Source organism: Oncorhynchus mykiss, unplaced genomic scaffold (genome assembly GCF_013265735.2).
Source record: "Oncorhynchus mykiss isolate Arlee unplaced genomic scaffold, USDA_OmykA_1.1 un_scaffold_191, whole genome shotgun sequence".
NCBI classification, from domain to species: domain Eukaryota; kingdom Metazoa; phylum Chordata; class Actinopteri; order Salmoniformes; family Salmonidae; genus Oncorhynchus; species Oncorhynchus mykiss.
The window spans coordinates 549369-573138 of NW_023493677.1; the positions used below are offsets into that span (position 1 = coordinate 549369).

A 23770-nucleotide genomic window follows, 5' to 3' on the forward strand; every position below is an offset into this window, starting at 1 on the left:
AAGTCAATATCATAAACACTACAGTGAAGTATGCTTTTATTCTGAAGTCAATATCATAAACACTACAGTGATGTACGCTTTTATTCTGAAGTCAATATCATAAACACTACGGTGACACAGTATATCTGGATGTTCTGACAAGCTCAGCCATTCAGGACAATTCAACAATGTTTTTGTGAAAGTCCCACCTCATTATTGGTGATGGTTCTGGCACTGATCTTAGTTACCGTAACATGTTCCAACCCAGTGTGTTAGTAAGCAACACAAGCAGCTTAGAGCTCTGGTTTAGTCCCAGCTACAGGTCCTGTTCTCTAGGTCTGTCCTCTGGGTGGAAGAGAGGGATCAGGTAGTTCAGAGCTCTGGTTTAGTCCCAGCTACAGGTCCTGTTCTCTAGGTCTGTCCTCTGGGTGGAAGAGAGGGATCTGGCAGTTCAGAGCTCTGGTTTAGTCCCAGCTACAGGTCCTGTTCTCTAGGTCTGTCCTCTGGGTGGAAGAGAGGGATCTGGCAGTTCAGAGCTCTGGTTTAGTCCCAGCTACAGGTCCTGTTCTCTAGGTCTGTCCTCTGGGTGGAAGAGAGGGATCTGGCAGTTCAGAGCTCTGGTTTAGTCCCAGCTACAGGTCCTGTTCTCTAGGTCTGTCCTCTGGGTGGAAGAGAGGGATTAGGTAGTTCAGAGCTCTGGATTAGTCTCAGCTACAGGTCCTGTTCTCTAGGTCTGTCCTCTGGGTGGAAGAGAGGGATTAGGTAGTTTAGAGCTCTGGATTAATCTCAGCTACAGATCCTGTTCTCTAGGTCTGTCCTCTGGGTGGAAGAGAGGGATCAGGTTGTTCAGAGCTCTGGATTAGTCCCAGCTACAGGTCCTGTTCTCTAGGTCTGTCCTCTGGGTGGAAGAGAGGGATTAGGTAGTTCAGAGCTCTGGATTAGTCTCAGCTACAGGTCCTGTTCTCTAGGTCTGTCCTCTGGGTGGAAGAGAGGGATTAGGTAGTTCAGAGCTCTGGATTAGTCCCAGCTACAGGTCCTGTTCTCTAGGTCTGTCCTCTGGGTGGAAGAGAGGGATCAGCGGTGAGATGGAGAAACAGACAAAGGATTGTGGTCTCCAAAGGAGACACCTGTTTCTCCCTTCCTCCTTTTCTCTCTATATCCCCCCTCTCCCTTTTTCCACCCCCCATTCTTTTCTCTCTCTCCCTCTCTCTCTGTCCATCAACATCTTTTGTCCTGGTCTCCTTTAAAGGTTCATCAAAGAGAACCAGGCACGCAGTTACTTTGGTGTGTCGTACGCCTAGGGACACACACACACACACACACACACACACACTCACACTCACACTCACACTCTGACAGGGCAGGCTAGTCTGTTTGCCAGGACACACCTAGATCTGAACACATATGCGTAAACAGACCCTACACACATCCATCAGACCTGGATTCCCCCTCCCCCTCCCCCAGCCCAGGGTCCATCAGACCTGGATCCCCCCTCCCCCAGCCCAGGGTCCATCAGACCTGGATCACCCCCCCAGCCCAGGGTCCATCAGACCTGGATCCCTCCCCCCTCCCCCAGCCCAGGGTCCATCTACTACTAATACAGCTCCTGTTACTAATACAGCTCCTACAGCTCCTATTACTAATACAGCTCCTATTACTAATACAGCTCCTACAGCTCCTATTACTAATACAGCTCCTATTACTAATACAGCTCCTACAGCTCCTATTATTAATACAGCTCCTATTATTAATACAGCTCCTATTACTAATACAGCTCCTATTACTAATACAGCTCCTATTACTAATACAGCTCCTATTACTAACACAGCTCCTATTACTAATACAGCTCCTATTGCTAATACAGCTCCTATTACTAATACAGCTCCTATTATTAATACAGCTCCTATTACTAATACAGCTCCTATTATTAATACAGCTCCTATTATTAATACAGCTCCTATTACTAATACTGCTCCTATTATTAATACAGAGAGATGACTATAGATCTATATAGTCTAGATCACTATAGATATATATACTGATTAGACGGGACAGGTTGTCTGTGAACTGGTTGTGAAATGGGTCTTTCCTGCAGGTCTAAGTTGTCTAGATCCTGGTAAGCAGCTGGTCCAGGGCTTGGCTGGACTCAGAGTCTGTCTGGAGGGACATCTCCTCTGCTAGCACACTCCTCTGGAAGTCCTGCAGGGAGAGAGACATCATCACACATGCTCAGATCACATCACTTCAGTGAATCTAATGGTGGCAAATCCCTGCTACTCCTGAACCACAGTATGGATAAATGGTACCAGTCTTTGGTACATAAACCCTCAATGTCCCTGCTACTCCTGAACCACAGTATGGATAAATGGTATCAGTCTTTGGTACATACACCCTCAATGTCCCTGCTACTCCTGAACCACAGTATGGATAAATGGTACCGGTCTTTGGTACATCAACCCTCAATGTCCCTGCTACTCCTGAACCACAGTATGGATAAATGGTATCGGTCTTTGGTACATAAACCCCCAATGTCCCTGCTACTCCTGAACCACAGTATGGATAAATGGTATCAGTCTTTGCACCCTGTAGGTTGGGTTCTGATACGTAAGTCCTAATGTTCATGTTTGAAACATTAAATGTGTTTCTAGATCTCCTAAAGCTGTTCTTTGATGTTAACCTGAGGTATGTCCATGTTGTCCTCACAGCTTTCGATCAGCTGCAAAGGTTCAAATTTATTTGACATGGTGTCAACCTCTAGGAATGAATAGGTGTGTGTGAGGTGTGTGTGAGCGAGCCGTTGTGTGTGTGTGTGTGTGTGTGTGTGTGTGTGTGTGTGTTACCCTGAAGCGACGGAGTCGTGCCAGTCTTTCTCTGAGTCTTTGTTCCTGAGTGGAGGCCAACTCTGCTACATGATGACGCCACAGCTGCTCCTTTTCCTGACACACACACACACACACACACACACACACACACACACACACACACAGGGGCATGTTACTCCTCTCTTCCCTCTTGATGGAAAGGGCTTGGTCTGACCCCTGACCTCTAAACCCTGACTCCTGACAGTTACATGCCTCAGCAGAGCCCGCCGGGATAGTGTTTCCTGTGTGTGTGTGTGGCTGCTGCACAGATAGAGTTCTACATCTGGAAACTGTTCAATCAGAAATGCTCCTACCTTGTAATCTCTCCAAACATGTTTTGGCAACTCGTCAACAAGGAAGGAAGGAAGGAAGGCAGGCAGGCAGGCAGGCAGGCAGGCAGGCAGGCAGGCTGGCTGGCTGGCTGGCTGGCTGGCTGGCTGGCTGGCTGGCTGGCTGGCTGGCTGGCTGGCTGGCTGGCTGGCTGGCTGGCTGGCTGGCTGGCTGGCTGGCTGGCTGGCTGGCTGGCTGGCTGGCTGGCTGGCTGGCTGGCTGGCTGGCTGGCTGGCTGGCTGGCTGGCTGGCTGGCTGGCTGGCTGGCTGGCTGGCTGGCTGGCTGGCTGGCTGGCTGGCTGGCTGGCTGGCTGGCTGGCTGGCTGGCTGGCTGGCTGGCTGGCTGGCTGGCTGGCTGGCTGGCTGGCTGGCTGGCTGGCTGGCTGGCTGGCTATTGAAGTGGCTTGTTGTATTTAGGTGTCTATGGTTGATAGATGAGAATGGCTGGAAATGAAACAAACATGATGGCCAAGGCCAGACACACTGTGTGACTTATGTAAGTCTGAAGCTCCATCAGTTTGTTGATACATGTGGTTGCAGGCAGCCAGTGATGCAGACAGCCAGTGATGTGGACAGTCAGTGATGTATAAAGCCTGTTATGTGGACAGTCAGTGATGTGGACAGCCAGTGATATATAAAGCCAGTGATCATTGTTGATACATGTGGTTCTATATAGAGAGAGAGTTCTGTCAGTCTGTAGCTCCATCAGTTTGTTGATACATGTGGTTGCAGGCAGCCAGTGATGCAGAGAGCCAGTGATGTGGACAGCCAGTGATGTATAAAGCCTGTTATGTAGACAGTCAGTGATATGTACAGCCAGTGATATATAAAGCCAATGATGTGGACAGTAAGTGATGTATAAAGCCAGTGATGTATAAAGCCAGTGATGTGGACAGTCAGTGATGTGGACAGCCAGTGATGTGGACAGCCAGTGATGCAGAGACACAGCGGAAGCAACCACAACAGCATGCTTGTTTCACATGCACCTATGCACAGACACAGCCTGTTAGAGAGTAGACTGCTCTCAGCTCGCAGCGTGTGTGAGTGTCTGCTGTGAGGCAGCAGCTCCAGCCCCGGGTCAGTTGTTTGGTTGAGGACAGGAACAGAGTCTCACAGTGAACCGTGCTAAACGACCATCGCTACGACGCAAATCACCTTCAGTTACTGCAGCCTGGCTTCATGGCAGTGTTGAGGGATGTGAGGTTATTAAAAGGCTCTATGTGTGTGTTACCTTCCTACTCTCCTCCAGGTCTCGGATTCTGTCCTGCTCCTGCTGCACTCGCTCCCGACGCCGCCGCACCTGGCAACCATAGGAAGCTACATCACAGGAACTTACATCACAGGAAGTTACATTGCACTGCTGCAGTTATGAACCAGTAAAATCAGAAAGGGCCAGAGAAAACCCCTAGTTTACGAAACCCAGTTAGGGTAATCTCAGGTAGATATCCACCCTCTCCTAGAGAGAGATAGAGGTATATACTCACCCTCTCCTAGAGAGATAGAGGTATATACTCACCCTCTCCTATAGAGATAGAGGTATATACTCACCCTCTCCTAGAGAGATAGAGGTATATACTCACCCTCTCCTAGAGAGATAGAGGTGGCTCTCAAGAGAAGACAGGCTATGTGCTCACTGCCCACAAAATGAGGTGGAAACTGAGCTGCACTTCCTAACCTCCTGCCCAAGGTATGACCATATTAGAGAGACATATTTCCCTCAGATTACACAGATCCACAAAGAATTCGAAAACGAATCCAAATTTGAAAAACTCCCATATCTACTGGGTGAAATTCCACAGTGTGCCATCACAGCAGCAAGATTTGTGACCTGTTGCCACGAGAAAAGGGCAACCAGTGAAGAACACACACCATTGTAAATACAACCCATATTTATGCTTATTTATTTTATCTTGTGTCCTTTAACCATTTGTACATTGTTAAAACACTGTATATATATATATATGACATTTGTAAAGTCTTTACTGTTTTGAAACCTCTGTATGTGTAATGTTTACTGTTAATTTTTGTTGTTTTTCACTTTATATATTCACTTTGTATGTTGTCTACCTCACTTGCTTTGGCAATGTTAACACATGTTTCCCATGCCAATAAAGCCCTTGAATTGAATTGAATTGAATTGAATAGAGGTAGATGTCCACCCTCTCCTAGAGAGATAGAGGTATATATTCACCCTCTCCTAGAGAGATAGAGGTATATACTCACCCTCTCCTAGAGAGATAGAGGTAGATGTCCACGCTCTCCTAGAGAGATAGAGGTAGATGTCCACCCTCTCCTAGAGAGATAGAGGTAGATGTCCACCCTCTCCTAGAGAGATAGAGGTATATATTCACCCTCTCCTAGAGAGATAGAGGTATATACTCACCCTCTCCTAGAGAGATAGAGGTAGATGTCCACGCTCTCCTAGAGAGATAGAGGTAGATGTCCACCCTCTCCTAGAGAGATAGAGGTATATATTCACCCTCTCCTAGAGAGATAGAGGTAGATGTCCACCCTCTCCTAGAGAGATAGAGGTATATATTCACCCTCTCCTAGAGAGATAGAGGTATATATTCACCCTCTCCTAGAGAGATAGAGGTATATACTCACCCTCTCCTAGAGAGATAGAGGTAGATGTCCACCCTCTCCTAGAGAGATAGAGGTAGATGTCCACCCTCTCCTAGAGAGAGAGGTAGATGTCCACGCTCTCCTAGAGAGAGAGATATAGGTATATATTCACCCTCTCCTAGAGAGAGAGAGATAGAGGTATATATTCACCCTCTCCTAGAGATAGAGGTAGATGTCCACGCTCTCCTAGAGAGAGAGATAGAGGTATATATTCACCCTCTCCTAGAGAGAGAGATAGAGGTAGATACTCACCCTCTCCTAGAGAGATAGAGGTAGATGTCCACGCTCTCCTAGAGAGATAGAGGTAGATGTCCACCCTCTCCTAGAGAGATAGAGGTATATATTCACCCTCTCCTAGAGAGATAGAGGTAGATGTCCACCCTCTCCTAGAGAGATAGAGGTAGATGTCCACCCTCTCCTAGAGAGATAGAGGTAGATGTCCACCCTCTCCTAGAGAGATAGAGGTATATACTCACCCTCTCCTAGAGAGATAGAGGTATATATTCACCCTCTCCTAGAGAGATAGAGGTAGATACTCACCCTCTCCTAGAGAGATAGAGGTAGATATCCACCCTCTCCTAGAGAGACAGAGGTATATACTCACCCTCTCTACTTTGTCTTCCTTCCAGTCTTCTCCCAGCGTGTCTGTCTCCTTGTGGCTGTTCCCCTTCTCTCCCAGGAACGCATAGTCCTCCTCCTTACACATCCCTCTCATGGACTACAGAATGACATCATCACATCCCTCTCATGGACTACAGAATGACATCATCACATTCCCCCCATGGACTACAGAATGACATCATCACATCCCTCTCATGGACTATAGAATGACATCATCACATCCCCCTCACTGGGATGACATCTGTCACGTTCAAAACGGCTGGGACCTGGAATCTCGTAACTCGGAAATTTCAGACTCTAAAAAATGAGCTCTTACTTGGAAAAATTATTAGTCAACCAACCAGTTGGTCAACCAACTCAGAATCTTGCTGCGTTTAAAACAGGAAACTCAGAAAAATGCAAGGTCAAATCATGACTTCAGTGATCTTCAGGTCGGAAAGTTTGAGCTATAGAAAGAAGCCTGAGTTCCCGAGTTGGAACTTTGAGTGGGATGACAGTGTTTTTTTCCTGAGTTCCCGAGTTGGAACTTTGAGTGGGATGACAGTGTTCTTTTCCTGAGTTCCCAGTTGGAACTTTGAGTGGGATGACAGTGTTTTTTTCCTGAGTTCCCGAGTTAGAACTTTGAGTGGGATGACAGTGTTTTTTTCCTGAGTTCCCGAGTTGAAACTTTGAGTGGGATGACAGTGTTTTTTTCCTGAGTTCCCGAGTTGGAACTTTGAGTGGGATGACAGTGTTTTTTTCAGAGTTCCCAGTTGTTTTGAACACGTCATGGTGCCACGTTCATATGCTAGTTAGAACTAGGAAACTCTGAAATATCCAACTTGCTGATACGTTGAAAGCTGCACGTGTATAACTGTAACCAGTTAACAATTCGTACATTTCAGAGTTTCCTAGTTCCGACTAGTACTTGAACGCAGCCATCCCCCTCGTGAACTACAGAACGACATCATGATCTAATAACATCCCCCTCGTGGACTACATAATGACATCATGATCTAATAACATCCCCCTCGTGAACTACAGAATGACATCATGATCTAATAACATCCCCCTCGTGGACTACATAATGACATCATGATCTCATTTCATCCCCCTCGTGAACTACAGAATGACATCATGATATCATAACATCCCCCTCGTGGACTACAGAATGACATCATGATCTCATATCCTCCCCCTATGGACTAGAGGAGGAGACTGATTGTGCTTTTAAGACAACTGGGAACTTAGGGGGGAAAAAAAGTTCAAATCATGATGTAAGTGATCTTCAGGTCAGAAGGTCGGAGCTCTAGAAAGATGCCTGAGTTCCCGCGTTGGAATTCCGAGTTGGATGACCGCTCAAAATGATTTGTCCCAGTTTGAGCTCATTTTTTCCAGAGTTCCCAGTTTGTCTTGAAGGCACTGAAGTCTTAGTGTACAAGAACCCAGGAGAGAACCATGTATGTCCCAGTGAGATGCACATGTCTTGTTAAAGTTGGACAACAGTTTACACTTACCTTAGACATGGGAATCCCTTCAAACTTAACAACATGGTCCATCCTGGACAGGAAGGACACAGTTACTACACACACAGCTACAGTTACTACAAAGTTACTACACACACAGCTACAGTTACTACACAGTTACTACACACACAGGTACAGTTACTACACACACAGCTACAGTTACTACACAGTTACTACACACACAGGTACAGTGAATACACAGTTACTACTACACACAGGTACAGTTAATACACAGTTACTACACACAGCTACAGTTACTACACAGTTACTAAACACACAGCTACAGTTACTACACACACAGCTACAGTTACTACACACACAGCTACAGTTACTACACAGTTACTACACACACAGCTACAGTTACTACACACACAGCTACAGTTACTACACAGTTACTACACACACAGCTACAGTTACTACACAGTTACTACACACACAGCTACCGTTACTACACAGTTACTACACACACAGGTCCAGTTACTACACACACAGCTACAGTTACTACACCGTTTCTACACACACAGGTACAGTTACTACACAGTTTCTACACACACACAGGTACAGTTACTACACACACAGCTACAGTTACTACACAGTTTCTACACACACAGGTACATTTACTACACACACAGCTACAGTTACTACACACACAATTACAGCTACTACACAGTTACTACACACACAGCTACAGTTACTACACAGTTACTACACACACAGCTACCGTTACTACACAGTTACTACACACACAGGTACAGTTACTACACACACAGCTACAGTTACTACACACACAGCTACAGTTACTACACAGTTTCTACATACACAGGTACAGTTACTACACAGTTTCTACACACACAGGTACAGTTACTACACACACAGCTACAGTTTCTACACACACAGCTACAGTTACTACACACACAGCTACAGTTACTACACAGTTTCTACACACACAGCTACAGTTACTACACACACAGCTACAGTTACTACACACACAGCTACAGTTACTACACAGTTACTACACACAGGTACAGTTACTGCACACACAGCTACAGTTACTACACAGTTACTACACACACAGCTACAGTTACTACACACACAGCTACAGTTACTACACACACACAGCTACAGTTACTACACACACACGGCTACAGTTAATACACAGTACAGTTGACATATTGCAGTAAACTTTACACACACACATGCTCCCCAGTTAGCATATACAGTGCCTTGCGAAAGTATTCGGCCCCCTTGAACTTTGCGACCTTTTGCCACATTTCAGGCTTCAAACATAAAGATATAAAACTGTATTTTTTTGTGAAGAATCAACAACAAGTGGGACACAATCATGAAGTGGAACGACATTTATTGGATATTTCAAACTTTTTTAACAAATCAAAAACGTAAAAATTGGGCGTGCAAAATTATTCAGCCCCCTTAAGTTAATACTTTGTAGCGCCACATTTTGCTGCGATTACAGCTGTAAGTCGCTTGGGGTATGTCTCTATCAGTTTTGCACATCGAGAGACTGACATTTTTTTCCCATTCCTCCTTGCAAAACAGCTCGAGCTCAGTGAGGTTGGATGGAGAGCATTTGTGAACAGCAGTTTTCAGTTCTTTCCACAGATTCTCGATTGGATTCAGGTCTGGACTTTGACTTGGCCATTCTAACACCTGGATATGTTTATTTTTGAACCATTCCATTGTAGATTTTGCTTTATGTTTTGGATCATTGTCTTGTTGGAAGACAAATCTCCGTCCCAGTCTCAGGTCTTTTGCAGACTCCATCAGGTTTTCTCCCAGAATGGTCCTGTATTTGGCTCCATCCATCTTCCCATCAATTTTAACCATCTTCCCTGTCCCTGCTGAAGAAAAGCAGGCCCAAACCATGATGCTGCCACCACCATGTTTGACAGTGGGGATGGTGTGTTCAGCTGTGTTGCTTTTACGCCAAACATAACGTTTTGCATTGTTGCCAAAAAGTTCAATTTTGGTTTCATCTGACCAGAGCACCTTCTTCCACATGTTTGGTGTGTCTCCCAGGTGGCTTGTGGCAAACTTTAACCGACACTTTTTATGGATATCTTTAAGAAATGGCTTTCTTCTTGCCACTCTTCCATAAAGGCCAGATTTGTGCAATATACGACTGATTGTTGTCCTATGGACAGAGTCTCCCACCTCAGCTGTAGATCTCTGCAGTTCATCCAGAGTGATCATGGGCCTCTTGGCTGCATCTCTGATCAGTCTTCTCCTTGTATGAGCTGAAAGTTTAGAGGGACGGCCAGGTCTTGGTAGATTTGCAGTGGTCTGATACTCCTTCCATTTCAATATTATCGCTTGCACAGTGCTCCTTGGGATGTTTAAAGCTTGGGAAATGTTTTTGTATCCACATCCGGCTTTAAACTTCTTCACAACAGTATCTCGGACCTGCCTGGTGTTCCTTGTTCTTCATGATGTTCTCTGCGCTTTTAACGGACCTCTGAGACTATCACAGTGCAGGTGCATTTATACGGAGACTTGATTACACACAGGTGGATTGTATTTATCATCATTAGTCATTTAGGTCAACATTGGATCATTCAGAGATCCTCACTGAACTTCTGGAGAGAGTTTGCTGCACTGAAAGTAAAGGGGCTGAATAATTTTGCACGCCCAATTTTTCAGTTTTTGATTTGTTAAGAAAGTTTGAAATATCCAATAAATGTCGTTCCACTTCATGATTGTGTCCCACTTGTTGTTGATTCTTCACAAAAAAATACAGTTTTATATCTTTGTTTGAAGCCTGAAATGTGGCAAAAGGTCGCAAAGTTCAAGGGGGGCGAATACTTTCGCAAGGCACTGTACATAGTTAAACACACACACACACACACACACACACACACACACACACACACACACACAGTTGGTAAATTCACAGTTAAACACTAATAGTTAGTTACCATGCCAACAGCTCCACACTCAGTCACATTAAACCTTCTCACACAATACTCATTGTCTATTAGTACTACTAATTTAAGACTACTAAGTCAAATAGAATATGTTATTTGCATTTGTTCCAGTATTGTCCTACTATAAGCTACTGTCCTAGTTAAGGCAGTCAGATGCACTGACCTGAGGCCTGGTCTGGTAGGCTGTAGCCTTCTGTGTCTCTGTAGAGTCCTCTGGTCTGTCTCTCTGTGTGTCCGTAGAGTCCTCTGGTCCGTCTCTCTGTGTGATGTCCCGTTGTTTGTCCACTGATCATTATTATAGCCAGGGTGTCCACTGATCCTCCCATGTTACAGTGTGACCACACGTCTCAGAGATGGCAGCTATTTCAGCAGCGACCTGTCAGAAGTGGCACTCTCCCACTAATAAAGAAACGCTGTCACGGGGTGACTGATGGAGCTGCTGGGGTGTCGTTCCACCACGGGGTGACTGATGGAGCTGCTGGGGGTGTCGTTCCACCACGGGGTGACTGATGGAGCTGCTGGGGTGTCGTTCCACCACGGGGTGACTGATGGAGCTGCTGGGGGTGTCGTTCCACCACGGGGTGACTGATGGAGCTGCTGGGGGTGTCGTTCCACCACGGGGTGACTGATGGAGCTGCTGGGGTGTCGTGTCACCACGGGGTGACTGATGGAGCTGCTGGGGGTGTCGTTCCACCACGGGGTGACTGATGGAGCTGCTGGGGTGTCGTTCCACCACGGGGTGACTGATGGAGCTGCTGGGGGTGTCGTTCCACCACGGGGTGACTGATGGAGCTGCTGGGGTGTCGTTCCACCACGGGGTGACTGATGGAGCTGCTGGGGGTGTCGTTCCACCACGGGGTGACTGATGGAGCTGCTGGGGTGTCGTTCCACCACGGGGTGACTGATGGAGCTGCTGGGGTGTCGTTCCACCACGGGGTGACTGATGGAGCTGCTGGGGGTATCGTTCCACCACGGGGTGACTGATGGAGCTGCTGGGGTGTCGTTCCACCACGGGGTGACTGATGGAGCTGCTGGGGTGTCGTTCCACCACGGGGTGACTGATGGAGCTGCTGGGGTGTCGTTCCACCACAGGGTGACTGATGGAGCTGCTGGGGGTGTCGTTCCACCACGGGGTGACTGATGGAGCTGCTGGGGGTGTCGTTCCACCACGGGGTGACTGATGGAGCTGCTGGGGTGTCGTTCCACCACGGGGTGACTGATGGAGCTGCTGGGGTGTCGTTCCACCACGGGGTGACTGATGGAGCTGCTGGGGGTGTCGTTCCACCACGGGGTGACTGATGGAGCTGCTGGGGTGTCGTTCCACCACGGGGTGACTGATGGAGCTGCCGGGGTGTCGTTCCACCACGGGGTGACTGATGGAGCTGCCGGGGTGTCGTTCCACCACGGGGTGACTGATGGAGCTGCTGGGGGTGTCGTTCCACCACGGGGTGACTGATGGAGCTGCTGGGGGTGTCGTTCCACCACGGGGTGACTGATGGAGCTGCTGGGGTGTCGTTCCACCACGGGGTGACTGATGGAGCTGCTGGGGTGTCGTTCCACCACGGGGTGACTGATGGAGCTGCTGGGGGTGTCGTTCCACCACGGGGTGACTGATGGAGCTGCTGGGGTGTCGTTCCACCACGGGGTGACTGATGGAGCTGCTGGGGTGTCGTTCCACCACGGGGTGACTGATGGAGCTGCTGGGGGTGTCGTTCCACCACAGGGTGACTGATGGAGCTGCTGGGGGTGTCGTTCCACCACGGGGTGACTGATGGAGCTGCTGGGGTGTCGTTCCACCACGGGGTGACTGATGGAGCTGCTGGGGGTATCGTTCCACCACGGGGTGACTGATGGAGCTGCTGGGGGTGTCATGCCACCACGGGGTGACTGATGGAGCTGCTGGGGGTGTCGTTCCACCACGGGGTGACTGATGGAGCTGCTGGGGTGTCGTTCCACCACGGGGTGACTGATGGAGCTGCTGGGGGTGTCGTGCCACCACGGGGTGACTGATGGAGCTGCTGGGGGTGTCGTTCCACCACGGGGTGACTGATGGAGCTGCTGGGGTGTCGTTCCACCACGGGGTGACTGATGGAGCTGCTGGGGGTGTCGTTCCACCACGGGGTGACTGATGGAGCTGCTGGGGGTGTCGTGCCACCACGAGGTGACTGATGGAGCTGCTGGGGGTGTCATTCCACCACGGGGTGACTGATGGAGCTGCTGGGGGTGTCGTTCCACCACGGGGTGACTGATGGAGCTGCTGGGGGTGTCATGCCACCACGGGGTGACTGATGGAGCTGCTGGGGGTGTCAATACTCTTCCCTGAGGCTCTGATGGGGGGGTTGGGTGTCATGTCAGCTGGGGGGACTGTTGTCATGTTTGTGTTGTTTTCCAGACCTGGGTACCACCCCCTACAGAATGTGCCTGGGCTGGCAGTGATTTACCCATGAGGTCACCATTCAAGCCTCAGTAACACAAGAAGAGGAAAGGACAGGAGAGAGGGATCACTGGCCTAGAAGAGGACACAACAGGAGAGATAGGGATCACTGGCCTAGAAGAGGACACGACAGGAGAGAGAGGGATCACTGGCCTAGAAGAGGACACAACAGGAGAGAGAGGGATCAATGGCCTAGAAGAGGACACAACAGGAGAGAGAGGGATCACTGGCCTAGAAGAGGACACAACAGGAGAGAGAGGGATCAATGGCCTAGAAGAGGACACGACAGGAGGGAGGGATCACTGGCCTAGAAGAGGACACAACAGGAGAGAGGGATCATTGGCATAGAAGAGGACACAACAGGAGAGAGGGATCACTGGCCTAGAAGAGGACACAACAGGAGAGAGAGGGATCACTGGCCTAGAAGAGGACACAACAGGAGAGAGAGGGATCACTGGCCTAGAAGAGGACACAACAGGAGAGATAGGGATCACTGGCCTAGAAGAGGACACAACAGGAGAGAGGGATCACTGGCCTAGAAGAGGACACAACAGGAGAGAGAGGGATCACTGGCCTAGAAGAGGACACAACAGGAGAGAGGGATCACTGGCCTAGAAGAGGACACAACAGGAGAGAGAGGGATCACTGGCCTAGAAGAGGACACAACAGGAGAGAGAGGGATCACTGGCCTAGAAGAGGACACAACAGGAGAGAGGGATCACTGGCCTAGAAGAGGACACAACAGGAGAGAGGGATCACTGGCATAGAAGAGGACACAACAGGAGAGAGAGGGATCACTGGCCTAGAAGAGGACACAACAGGAGAGAGGGATCACTGGCCTAGAAGAGGACACAACAGGAGAGAGAGGGATCACTGGCCTAGAAGAGGACACAACAGGAGAGAGGGATCACTGGCCTAGAAGAGGACACAACAGGAGAGAGGGATCAATGGCCTAGAAGACAAGAAAAAAAAAAGAAGACAGACGCCTCTCAGAGAGTTGTCTTCTTTAACTGTTGTCAGGAGGGAGTCTTGACAGGGATGAGTGTTAACTCTCTGAGAGGCTTTATCTGTTGTCAGGAGGGAGTCTTGACAGGGATGGGTGTTAACTCTCTGAGAGGCTTTAACTGTTGTCAGGAGGGAGTCTTGACAGGGATGAGTGTTAACTCTCTGAGAGGCTTTATCTGTTGTCAGGAGGGAGTCTTGACAGGGATGGGTGTTAACTCTCTGAGAGGCTTTAACTGTTGTCAGGAGGGAGTCTTGACAGGGATGAGTGTTAACTCTCTGAGAGTCTTTATCTGTTGTCAGGAGGGAGTCTTGACAGGGATGAGTGATAACTCTCTGAGAGGCTTATGTCTTCTTTAACTGTTGTCAGGAGGGAGTCTTGACAGGGATGAGTGTTAACTCTCTGAGAGGCTTTCACTGTTGTCAGGAGGGAGTCTTGACAGGGATGAGTGTTAACTCACTGAGTGGCTTCAACTGTTGTCAGGAGGGAGTCTTGACAGGGATGAGTGTTAACTCGCTGAGAGGCTTATGTCTTCTTTAACTGTTGTCAGGAGGGAGTCTTGACAGGGATGAGTGTTAACTCTCTGAGAAGCTTTAACTGTTGTCAGGAGGGAGTCTTGACAGGGATGAGTGTTAACTCTCTGAGAGGCTTATGTCTTCTTTATCTGTTGTCAGGAGGGAGTCTTGACAGGGATGAGTGTTAACTCTCAGAGAGGCTTTAACTGTTGTCAGGCGGGAGTCTTGACAGGGATGAGTGTTCACTTTCTGAGAGGCTTTAACTGTTGTCAGGAGGGAGTCTTGACAGGGATGCGTGTTAACTCTCTGAGAGGCTTATGTCTTCTTTATCTGTTGTCAGGAGGGAGTCTTGACAGGGATGAGTGTTAACTCTATGAGAGGCTTTCACTGTTGTCAGGAGGGAGTCTTGACAGGGACGAGTGTTAACTATCTGAGAGGCTTTAACTGTTGTCAGGAGGGAGTCTTGACAGGGATGAGTGTTAACTCTCTGAGAGGATTTAACTGTTGTCAGGAGGGAGTCTTGACAGGGATGAGTGTTAACTCTCTGAGAGGCTTTAACTGTTGTCAGGAGGGAGTCTTGACAGGGATGAGTGATAACTCTCTGAGAGGCTTATGTCTTCTTTAACTGTTGTCAGGAGGGAGTCTTGACAGGGATGAGTGATAACTCTCTGAGAGGCTTATGTCTTCTTTAACTGTTGTCAGGAGGGAGTCTTGACAGGGATGAGTGATAACTCTCTGAGAGGCTTTCACTGTTGTCAGGAGGGAGTCTTGACAGGGATGAGTGTTAACTCTCTGAGTGGCTTCAAATGTTGTCAGGAGGGAGTCTTGACAGGGATGAGTGTTAACTCGCTGAGAGGCTTATGTCTTCTTTAACTGTTGTCAGGAGGGAGTCTTGACAGGGATGAGTGTTAACTCTCTGAGAAGCTTTAACTGTTGTCAGGAGGGAGTCTTGACAGGGATGAGTGTTAACTCTCTGAGAGGCTTTAACTGTTGTCAGGAGGGAGTCTTGACAGGGATGAGTGTTAACTCTGAGAGGCTTATGTCTTCTTTATCTGTTGTCAGGAGGGAGTCTTGACAGGGATGAGTGTTCACTTTCTGAGAGGCTTTAACTGTTGTCAGGAGGGAGTCTTGACAGGGATGCGTGTTAACTCTCTGAGAGGCTTATGTCTTCTTTATCTGTTGTCAGGAGGGAGTCTTGACAGGGATGAGTGTTAACTCTATGAGAGGCTTTCACTGTTGTCAGGAGGGAGTCTTGACAGGGACGAGTGTTAACTATCTGAGAGGCTTTAACTGTTGTCAGGAGGGAGTCTTGACAGGGATGAGTGTTAACTCTCTGAGAGGATTTAACTGTTGTCAGGAGGGAGTCTTGACAGGGATGAGTGTTAACTCTCTGAGAGGCTTTAACTGTTGTCAGGAGGGAGTCTTGACAGGGATGAGTGTTAACTCTCTGAGAGGCTTTAACTGTTGTCAGGAGGGAGTCTTGACAGGGATGAGTGTTAACTCTCTGAGAGGCTTATGTCTTTTTTATCTGTTGTCAGGGCTATTCCAGGAAATACAGAGCACACAGGGTTAGCGTCCCAAAGAGCACCCTGTTCCCTAGGGGCCCTGTTCAAATGCTTCACACTCTATGGGGAATAGGGTGCTTTAGAGCCCTGGTCAACAGTAGTGCACTATATAGGGAATAGGGTGCCATTTGGGACGTAATCTAAGACTTCACACTCACGATATTTATAGACAGACAACTTGTGTTGTTGCTCACTGCTGCTGGACTTCCTGTTCCTGCTGTGGGCGGGGGGGTCCGAGGATTGACGGGGGGAGCCCAATTCCCAACTCAGCAGGACTGCATCCTGGAGCGATGTTTGTCCAAATCTCTGGCCTCGTTCCGCTGGGCAGGACTGGAGCTGGGGGAGAGAGCCTGGGGTTGGTCTAGGTGAGAGGGGATGTGGCTGGGTTAGGTAAACATACTGATGGGGAGGAGGAGTTGGGCTGGGTCAGGCTGGGGGAGAGAGCCTGGGGTTGGTCTAGGTGAGAGGGGATGTGGCTGGGTCAGGCTGGGGGAGAGAGCCTGGGGTTGGTCTTGGTGAGAGGGGATCTCCCTCTCTACCTCTCTCTCTACCTCCCTCTCTACCTCTCTCTCTCTACCTCCCTCTCCCCTCTACCTCTCCCTCTATCTCCCTCTCTACCTCCCTCTCTACCTACAGTTGAAGTCAGAAGTACATACACTTAGGTTGGAGTCATTAAAACTCATTTTTCAACCACTCCACAAATGTCTTGTTAACAAACTATAGTTTCGGCAAGTCGGTTAGGACATCTACTTTGTACATGACACAAGTAATTTTTACAACAATTATTTACAGACAAATTATTTCACTTATAATTCACTGTATCACAATTCCAGTGGGTCAGAAGTTTGCATACACTGAGTTGACTGTGCCTTTAAACAGCTTGGAACATTCCAGAAAATTATGTCATGGCTTTAGAAGCTTCTGATAGGCTAATTGACATAATTTGAGTCAATTGGAGGTGTACCTGTGGATGTATTTCAAGGCCTACCTTCATACTCAGTGTCTCTTTACTTGACATCATGGGAAAATCAAAAGAAATCAGCCAAGATCTCAGAAAATAAATGTAGACCTCCACAAGTCTGGTTCATCCTTGGGAGTAATTTCCAAATGCCTGAAGGTACTACGTTCATCTGTACAAACAATAGTAAGCAAGTTTAAACACCATGGGATGACGCAGCCATCATACCGCTCAGGAAGGAGACGCGTTCTGTCTACTCGAGAAAAGTGCAAATCAATCCCAGAACAACAGCAAAGGACCTTGTGAAGATGCTGGAGGAAACAGGTACAAAAGTATCTATATCCACAGTAAAACGAGTCCTATATCAACATAACCTGAAAGGCCGCTCAGCAAGGAAGAAGCCACTGCTCCTAAACCACCATATAAAAGCCAGACTACGGTTTGCAACGGCACATGGAGACAAAGATCGTACGTTTTGGAGAAATGTCCTCTGGTCTGATGAAACTAAAATAGAACTGTTTGGCCATGATGACCATCGTTATGTTTGGAGGAAAAAGGGGGAGGCCTGCAAGCCTAAGAACACCATCCGAACCGTGAAGCACGGGGGTGGCAGCGCTTTGCTGCAGGAGGGACTGGTTGTCACGTTCTGACCATCGTTCTTGTGTGTTTTCCTTGTTTTAGTGATGGTCAGGACGTGAGCTGGGTGGGCATTCTATGTTGTGTGTCTGGTTTGTCTATTTCTATGTTTGGCCTGATATGGTTCTCAATCAGAGGCAGGTGTTAGTCATTGTCTCTGATTGGGAACCATATTTAGGTAGCCTGTTTTGTGTGGGGTTTTGTGGGTGATTGTTCCTGTCTTTGTGGCACCAGACAGGACTGTTTCGGTATTTTCACGGTTCTTGTTTTGTAGATTGTTGTACTTTCATCTTTATTAAATATGTACAAAACTAACCACGATGCATCTTGGTCCGCCTCTCTTTCCCCAGAAGAAAACCGTTACACTGGTGCACTTCACAAAATAGACGGCATCATGAGGAAAGAAAATGATGTGGATATATTGAAGCAACATCTCAAGACATCAGTCAGGAAGTTAAAGATTGGTCTTAAATGGCTCTTCCAAATGGACAATGACCCCAAGCATACGTCCAAAGTTGTGGTAAAATGGCTTAAGGACAACAAAGTCAAGGTATTGGAGTGGCCATTACAAAGCCCTGACCTCAATCCCATAGAATATTTGTGGACTGAACTGAAAAAGCGTTTGCGAGCAAGGAGGCCTACAAACCTGACTCAGTTACACCAGCTCTGTCAGGAGGAATGGGACAAAATTCACCCAACTTATTGTGGGAAGCTTGTGGAAGGCTACCCAAAACGTTTGACCCAAGTTAAACACTTACAGGCAATGCTTCCAAATACTAATTGAGTGTATGTAAACTTCTGACCCACTAGGTATGTGATGAAAGAAATAAAAGCTGAAATAAATCATTCTCTACTATTATTCTGACATTTCACATTCTTAAAATAAAGTGGTGATCCCAACTGACCTAAAACAGGGATTATTTACTATGATTAAATGTCAGGAATTGTGAAAAACTGAGTTCAAATGTATTTGGCGAAGGTGTATGTAAACTTCTGACTTCAACTGTATCCCCCTCTCTCTTTCTCTCTCCCTCCTCCTTTCACCACCTCTCTTTCTCTCTCCCTCCTCCTCTCACCACCTCTCTTTCTTGATCTCCCTCTGGCTCGCTCTCACTCTCTCACTCACTCCCTCTCTTTGTCTCTCTCTCGCTCACTCCCTCTCTTTCTCTCTCTCTCTCTCACTCACTCCCTCTCTTTCTCTCTCTCTCTCTCACTCACTCCCTCTCTTTCTCTCTCTCTCTCTCACTCACTCCCTCTCTTTGTCTCTCTCTGGCAGCCTCTCTCTCTCCCTTCCTCCCTCTCTGGCAGCCTCTCTCTCTCCCTTCCTCCCTCTCTGGCAGCCTCTCTCTCTCCCTTCCTCCCTCTCTGGCAGCCTCTCTCTCTCCCTTCCTCCCTCTCTGGCAGCCTCTCTCTCTCCCTTCCTCCCTCTCTGGCAGCCTCTCTCTCTCCCTTCCTCCCTCTCTGGCAGCCTCTCTCTCTCCCTCCCTTCCTTCCTCCCTCTCTGACAGCCTCTCTCTCTCCCTCCCTCTCTGGCAGCCTCTCTCTCCCTCCCTTCCTTCCTTCCTTCCTTCCTCCCTCCCTCCCTCCCTCCCTCCCTCCCTCCCTCCCTCCCTCCCTCCCTCCCTCCCTCCCTCCTTTTCCCTGCCTCTTTCTGTCTCTGTCATTGGAACCTACTGCTGGACAGTCACAGACCCACAGGATGTAACTCAGTAATAACACACACAGGTAGAGACTGAGTTATAGAAAACATGTTTATTCATGTTTCACCACACAGATGGACGGACAGACAGACAGACAGATGGGCTGTGAGTCCTGATCTGTTGGCGAGGGTAGAGTCAAAGGGATAGCATCTGTAAGCTCTGCTCTGGGGTCAGTTCTCAGTAGAGTCAGATGAATAGAGGACAGAGTCTTTAAGCGCTGCTCTGGGGTCAGTTCTCAGTGTGTTTAACAGAACACTGTACTGTGATGGAGCAGGCTGGAGGTCAGGACAGCACCGTAGATTTACCCAATCAACTAAACATCCAGAAGTACAGAGTAAAAGACAGACAGAACACAATACAGGCAGTATAGTCAGTTTACACCAGCCATCTAATAGGTCGCTAACAGAACTACTACCATCCAACAGACTCTTCACTAGAACTCATGTTTTGTCACGTTGACTTCAGTCCTACAGCCTGGATGGGGCTGGGGGGGTCACGTATCCTTTAGCTGTCCTTAAATGTGCGATGTTTGGCACATTCTCCTCATTAAATAGCTGGGAACTCTAAAGAAGAAGAAAACAACATTCCTTGTCCAGGAAATGCATTGGATTCAGCACTGGAGGTTGTATGTGTCTCTAAACACCAAGTGGTTAGAAGCAGCCAGAGTGACATTGGGTTAGCATGGTAACAGCAGGGCACTCCAATGTCCTCCAAACCAACAGAAACCATGTGACAGAATATCCAATGGGTTCTAGAATCTACTACAGTGTCAACAATGGATGTAGGAGATCCTCTGTGTGTGGATACAGTTTCAGACCTGTCCAGGTGTATCGGTGGGTATTAGAGTGTATCGGTGGGTATTAGAGTGTATTAGAGTGTATCGGTGGGTATTAGAGTGTATCGGTGGGTATTAGAGTGTATTAAAGTGTATCGGTGGATATTAAAGTGTATTAAAGTGTGTCGGTGGGTATTAAAGTGTATCGGTGGGTATTAAAGTGTATCGGTGGGTATTAAAGTGTATCGGTGGGTATTAAAGTGTATTAAAGTGTATCGGTGGATATTAGAGTGTATTAGAGTGTATCGGTGGGTATTAGAGTGTATCGGTGGGTATTAGAGTGTATTAGAGTGTATCGGTGGGTATTAGAGTGTATCGGTGGGTATTAGAGTGTATCGGTGGGTATTAGAGTGTATTAAAGTGTATCGGTGGATATTAAAGTGTATTAAAGTGTATCGGTGGATATTAAAGTGTATTAAAGTGTATCGGTGGGTATTAAAGTGTATTAAAGTGTATCGGTGGGTATTAAAGTGTATCTGTAGGTACTAAAGTGTATCGGTGGGTATTAAAGTGTATCGGTGGGAATTAAAGTGTATCGGTGGGTATTAAAGTGTATCTGTAGGTATTAAAGTGTATCGGTGGGTATTAAAGTGTATCGGTGGTTATTAAAGTGTATCGGTGGGTATTAAAGTGTATCGGTGGGTATTAAAGTGTATTAAAGTGTATCTGTGGGTATTAAAGTTTATCGGTGGGTATTAAAGTGTATCGGTGGGTATTAAAGTGTATCGGTGGGTATTAAAGTGTATCGGTGGGTATTAAAGTGTATCGGTGGGTATTAAAGTGTGTCGGTGGGTATTAAAGTGTATCGGTGGGTATTAAAGTGTGTCGGTGGGTATTAAAGTGTATCGGTGGGTATTAAAGTGTATCGGTGGGTATTAAAGTGTATCGGTGGGTATTAAAGTGTGTCGGTGGGTATTAAAGTGGATCTGTGGGTATTAAAGTGGATCGGTGGGTATTAAAGTGTATCGGTGGGTATTAAAGTGTATGTGTGTATGACTGTGTAATAAATTGTACTGGTGTGTGTTGTAGAAAGGCAGGGTGTAGGTCTGTGGGAGAACTCCTATCTGTAATGGTGTGAGTGGTATAGGTCTGTGGGAGAACTCCTATCTGTAATGGTGTGGATGGTATAGGTCTGTGGGAGAACTCCTATCTGTAATGGTGTGGGTGGTATAGGTCTGTGGGAGAACTCCTATCTGTAATGGTGTGGGTGGTATAGGTCTGTGGGGGAACTCCTATCCTTAATGGTGTGGGTGGTATAGGTCTGTGGGAGAACTCCTATCTGTAATGGTGTGGGTGGTATGGGTCTGTTGGAGAACTCCTATCTGTAATGGTGTGGGTGGTATAGGTCTGTGGGAGAACTCCTATCTGTAATGGTGTGGGTGGTATGGGTCTGTTGGAGAACTCCTATCTGTAATGATGTGGGTGGTATAGGTATGTGGGGGAACTCCTATCCTTAATGGTGTGGGTGGTATGGGTCTGTTGGAGAACTCCTATCTGCAATGATGTGGGTGGTATAGGTCTGTGGGAGAACTCCTATCTGTAATGGTGTGGATGGTATAGGTCTGTGGGAGAACTCCTATCTGTAATGGTGTGGGTGGTATAGGTCTGTGGGAGAACTCCTATCTGTAATGGTGTGGGTGGTATAGGTCTGTGGGGGAACTCCTATCCTTAATGGTGTGGGTGGTATAGGTCTGTGGGAGAACTCCTATCTGTAATGGTGTGGGTGGTATGGGTCTGTTGGAGAACTCCTATCTGTAATGGTGTGGGTGGTATAGGTCTGTGGGAGAACTCCTATCTGTAATGGTGTGGGTGGTATGGGTCTGTTGGAGAACTCCTATCTGTAATGATGTGGGTGGTATAGGTATGTGGGGGAACTCCTATCCTTAATGGTGTGGGTGGTATGGGTCTGTTGGAGAACTCCTATCTGTAATGATGTGGGTGGTATAGGTCTGTGGGAGAACTCCTATCTGTAATGGTGTGGGTGGTATGGGTCTGTTGGAGAACTCCTATCTGTAATGGTGTGGATGGTATAGGTCTGTGGGAGAACTCCTATCTGTAATGATGTGGGTGGTATAGGTATGTGGGAGAACTCCTATCTGTAATGATGTGGGTGGTATAGGTCTGTGGGAGAACTCCTATCTGTAATGGTGTGGGTGGTATAGGTCTGTGGGAGAACTCCTATCTGTAATGGTGTGGGTGGTATAGGTCTGTTGGAGAACTCCTATCTGTAATGGTGTGGGTGGTATAGGTCTGTGGGAGAACTCCTATCTGTAATGGTGTGGGTGGTATAGGTCTGTGGGGGAACTCCTATCTGTAATGATGTGGGTGGTATAGGTCTGTGGGGGAACTCCTATCTGTAATGGTGTGGGTGGTATAGGTCTGTTGGAGAACTCCTATCTGTAATGGTGTGGGTGGTATAGGTATGTGGGGGAACTCCTATCCTTAATGGTGTGGGTGGTATAGGTATGTGGGAGAACTCCTATCTGTAATGATGTGGGTGGTATAGGTATGTGGGAGAACTCCTATCTGTAATGGTGTGGGTGGTATAGGTATGTGGGGGAACTCCTATCCTTAATGGTGTGGGTGGTATAGGTATGTGGGAGAACTCCTATCTGTAATGATGTGGGTGGTATAGGTATGTGGGAGAACTCCTATCTGTAATGGTGTGGATGGTATAGGTCTGTGGGAGAACTCCTATCTGTAATGATGTGGGTAGTATAGGTCTGTTGGAGAACTCCTATCTGTAATGATGTGGGTGGTATAGGTATGTGGGGGAACTCATATCTGTAATGGTGTGGGTGGTATAGGTGTGTGGGGGAACTCCTATCTGTAATGGTGTGGGTGGTATAGGTCTGTGGGAGAACTCCTATCCTTAATGATGTGGGTGGTATCGGTCTGTTGGAGAACTCCTATCTGTAATGGTGTGGGTGGTATAGGTCTGTGGGGGAACTCCTATCCTTAATGGTGTGGGTGGTATAGGTGTGTGGGGGAACTCCTATCTGTAATGATGTGGGTGGTATAGGTATGTGGGGGAACTCCTATCTGTAATGATGTGGGTGGTATAGGTCTGTTGGAGAACTCCTATCTGTAATGATGTGGGTGGTATAGGTCTGTTGGGGAACTCCTATCTGTAATGGTGTGGGTGGTATAGGTCTGTTGGAGAACTCCTATCTGTAATGATGTGGGTGGTATAGGTCTGTGGGAGAACTCCTATCTGTAATGGTGTGGGTGGTATGGGTCTGTTGGAGAACTCCTATCTGT

General features: G+C 47.6%; 1 protein-coding gene across 1 annotated transcript; it reads right to left on the minus strand.

The window, feature by feature from the left end:
- Nucleotides 1-1854: 1854 nt before the first annotated feature.
- LOC110515990 (golgin subfamily A member 6-like protein 22) lies at nucleotides 1855-11066 on the minus strand. The gene is made up of 6 exons (XM_036972774.1): nucleotides 11027-11066; nucleotides 7913-7955; nucleotides 6400-6513; nucleotides 4402-4470; nucleotides 2820-2915; nucleotides 1855-2178 (listed from the first exon to the last, which is right to left on the minus strand). The coding sequence occupies exons 2-6, from the start codon at nucleotides 7952-7954 to the stop codon at nucleotides 2086-2088; spliced, it is 414 nt and encodes a 137-aa protein (XP_036828669.1). The 5' UTR covers nucleotide 7955; nucleotides 11027-11066; the 3' UTR covers nucleotides 1855-2085.
- Between the last annotated feature and the right edge of the window lie 12704 nt (nucleotides 11067-23770).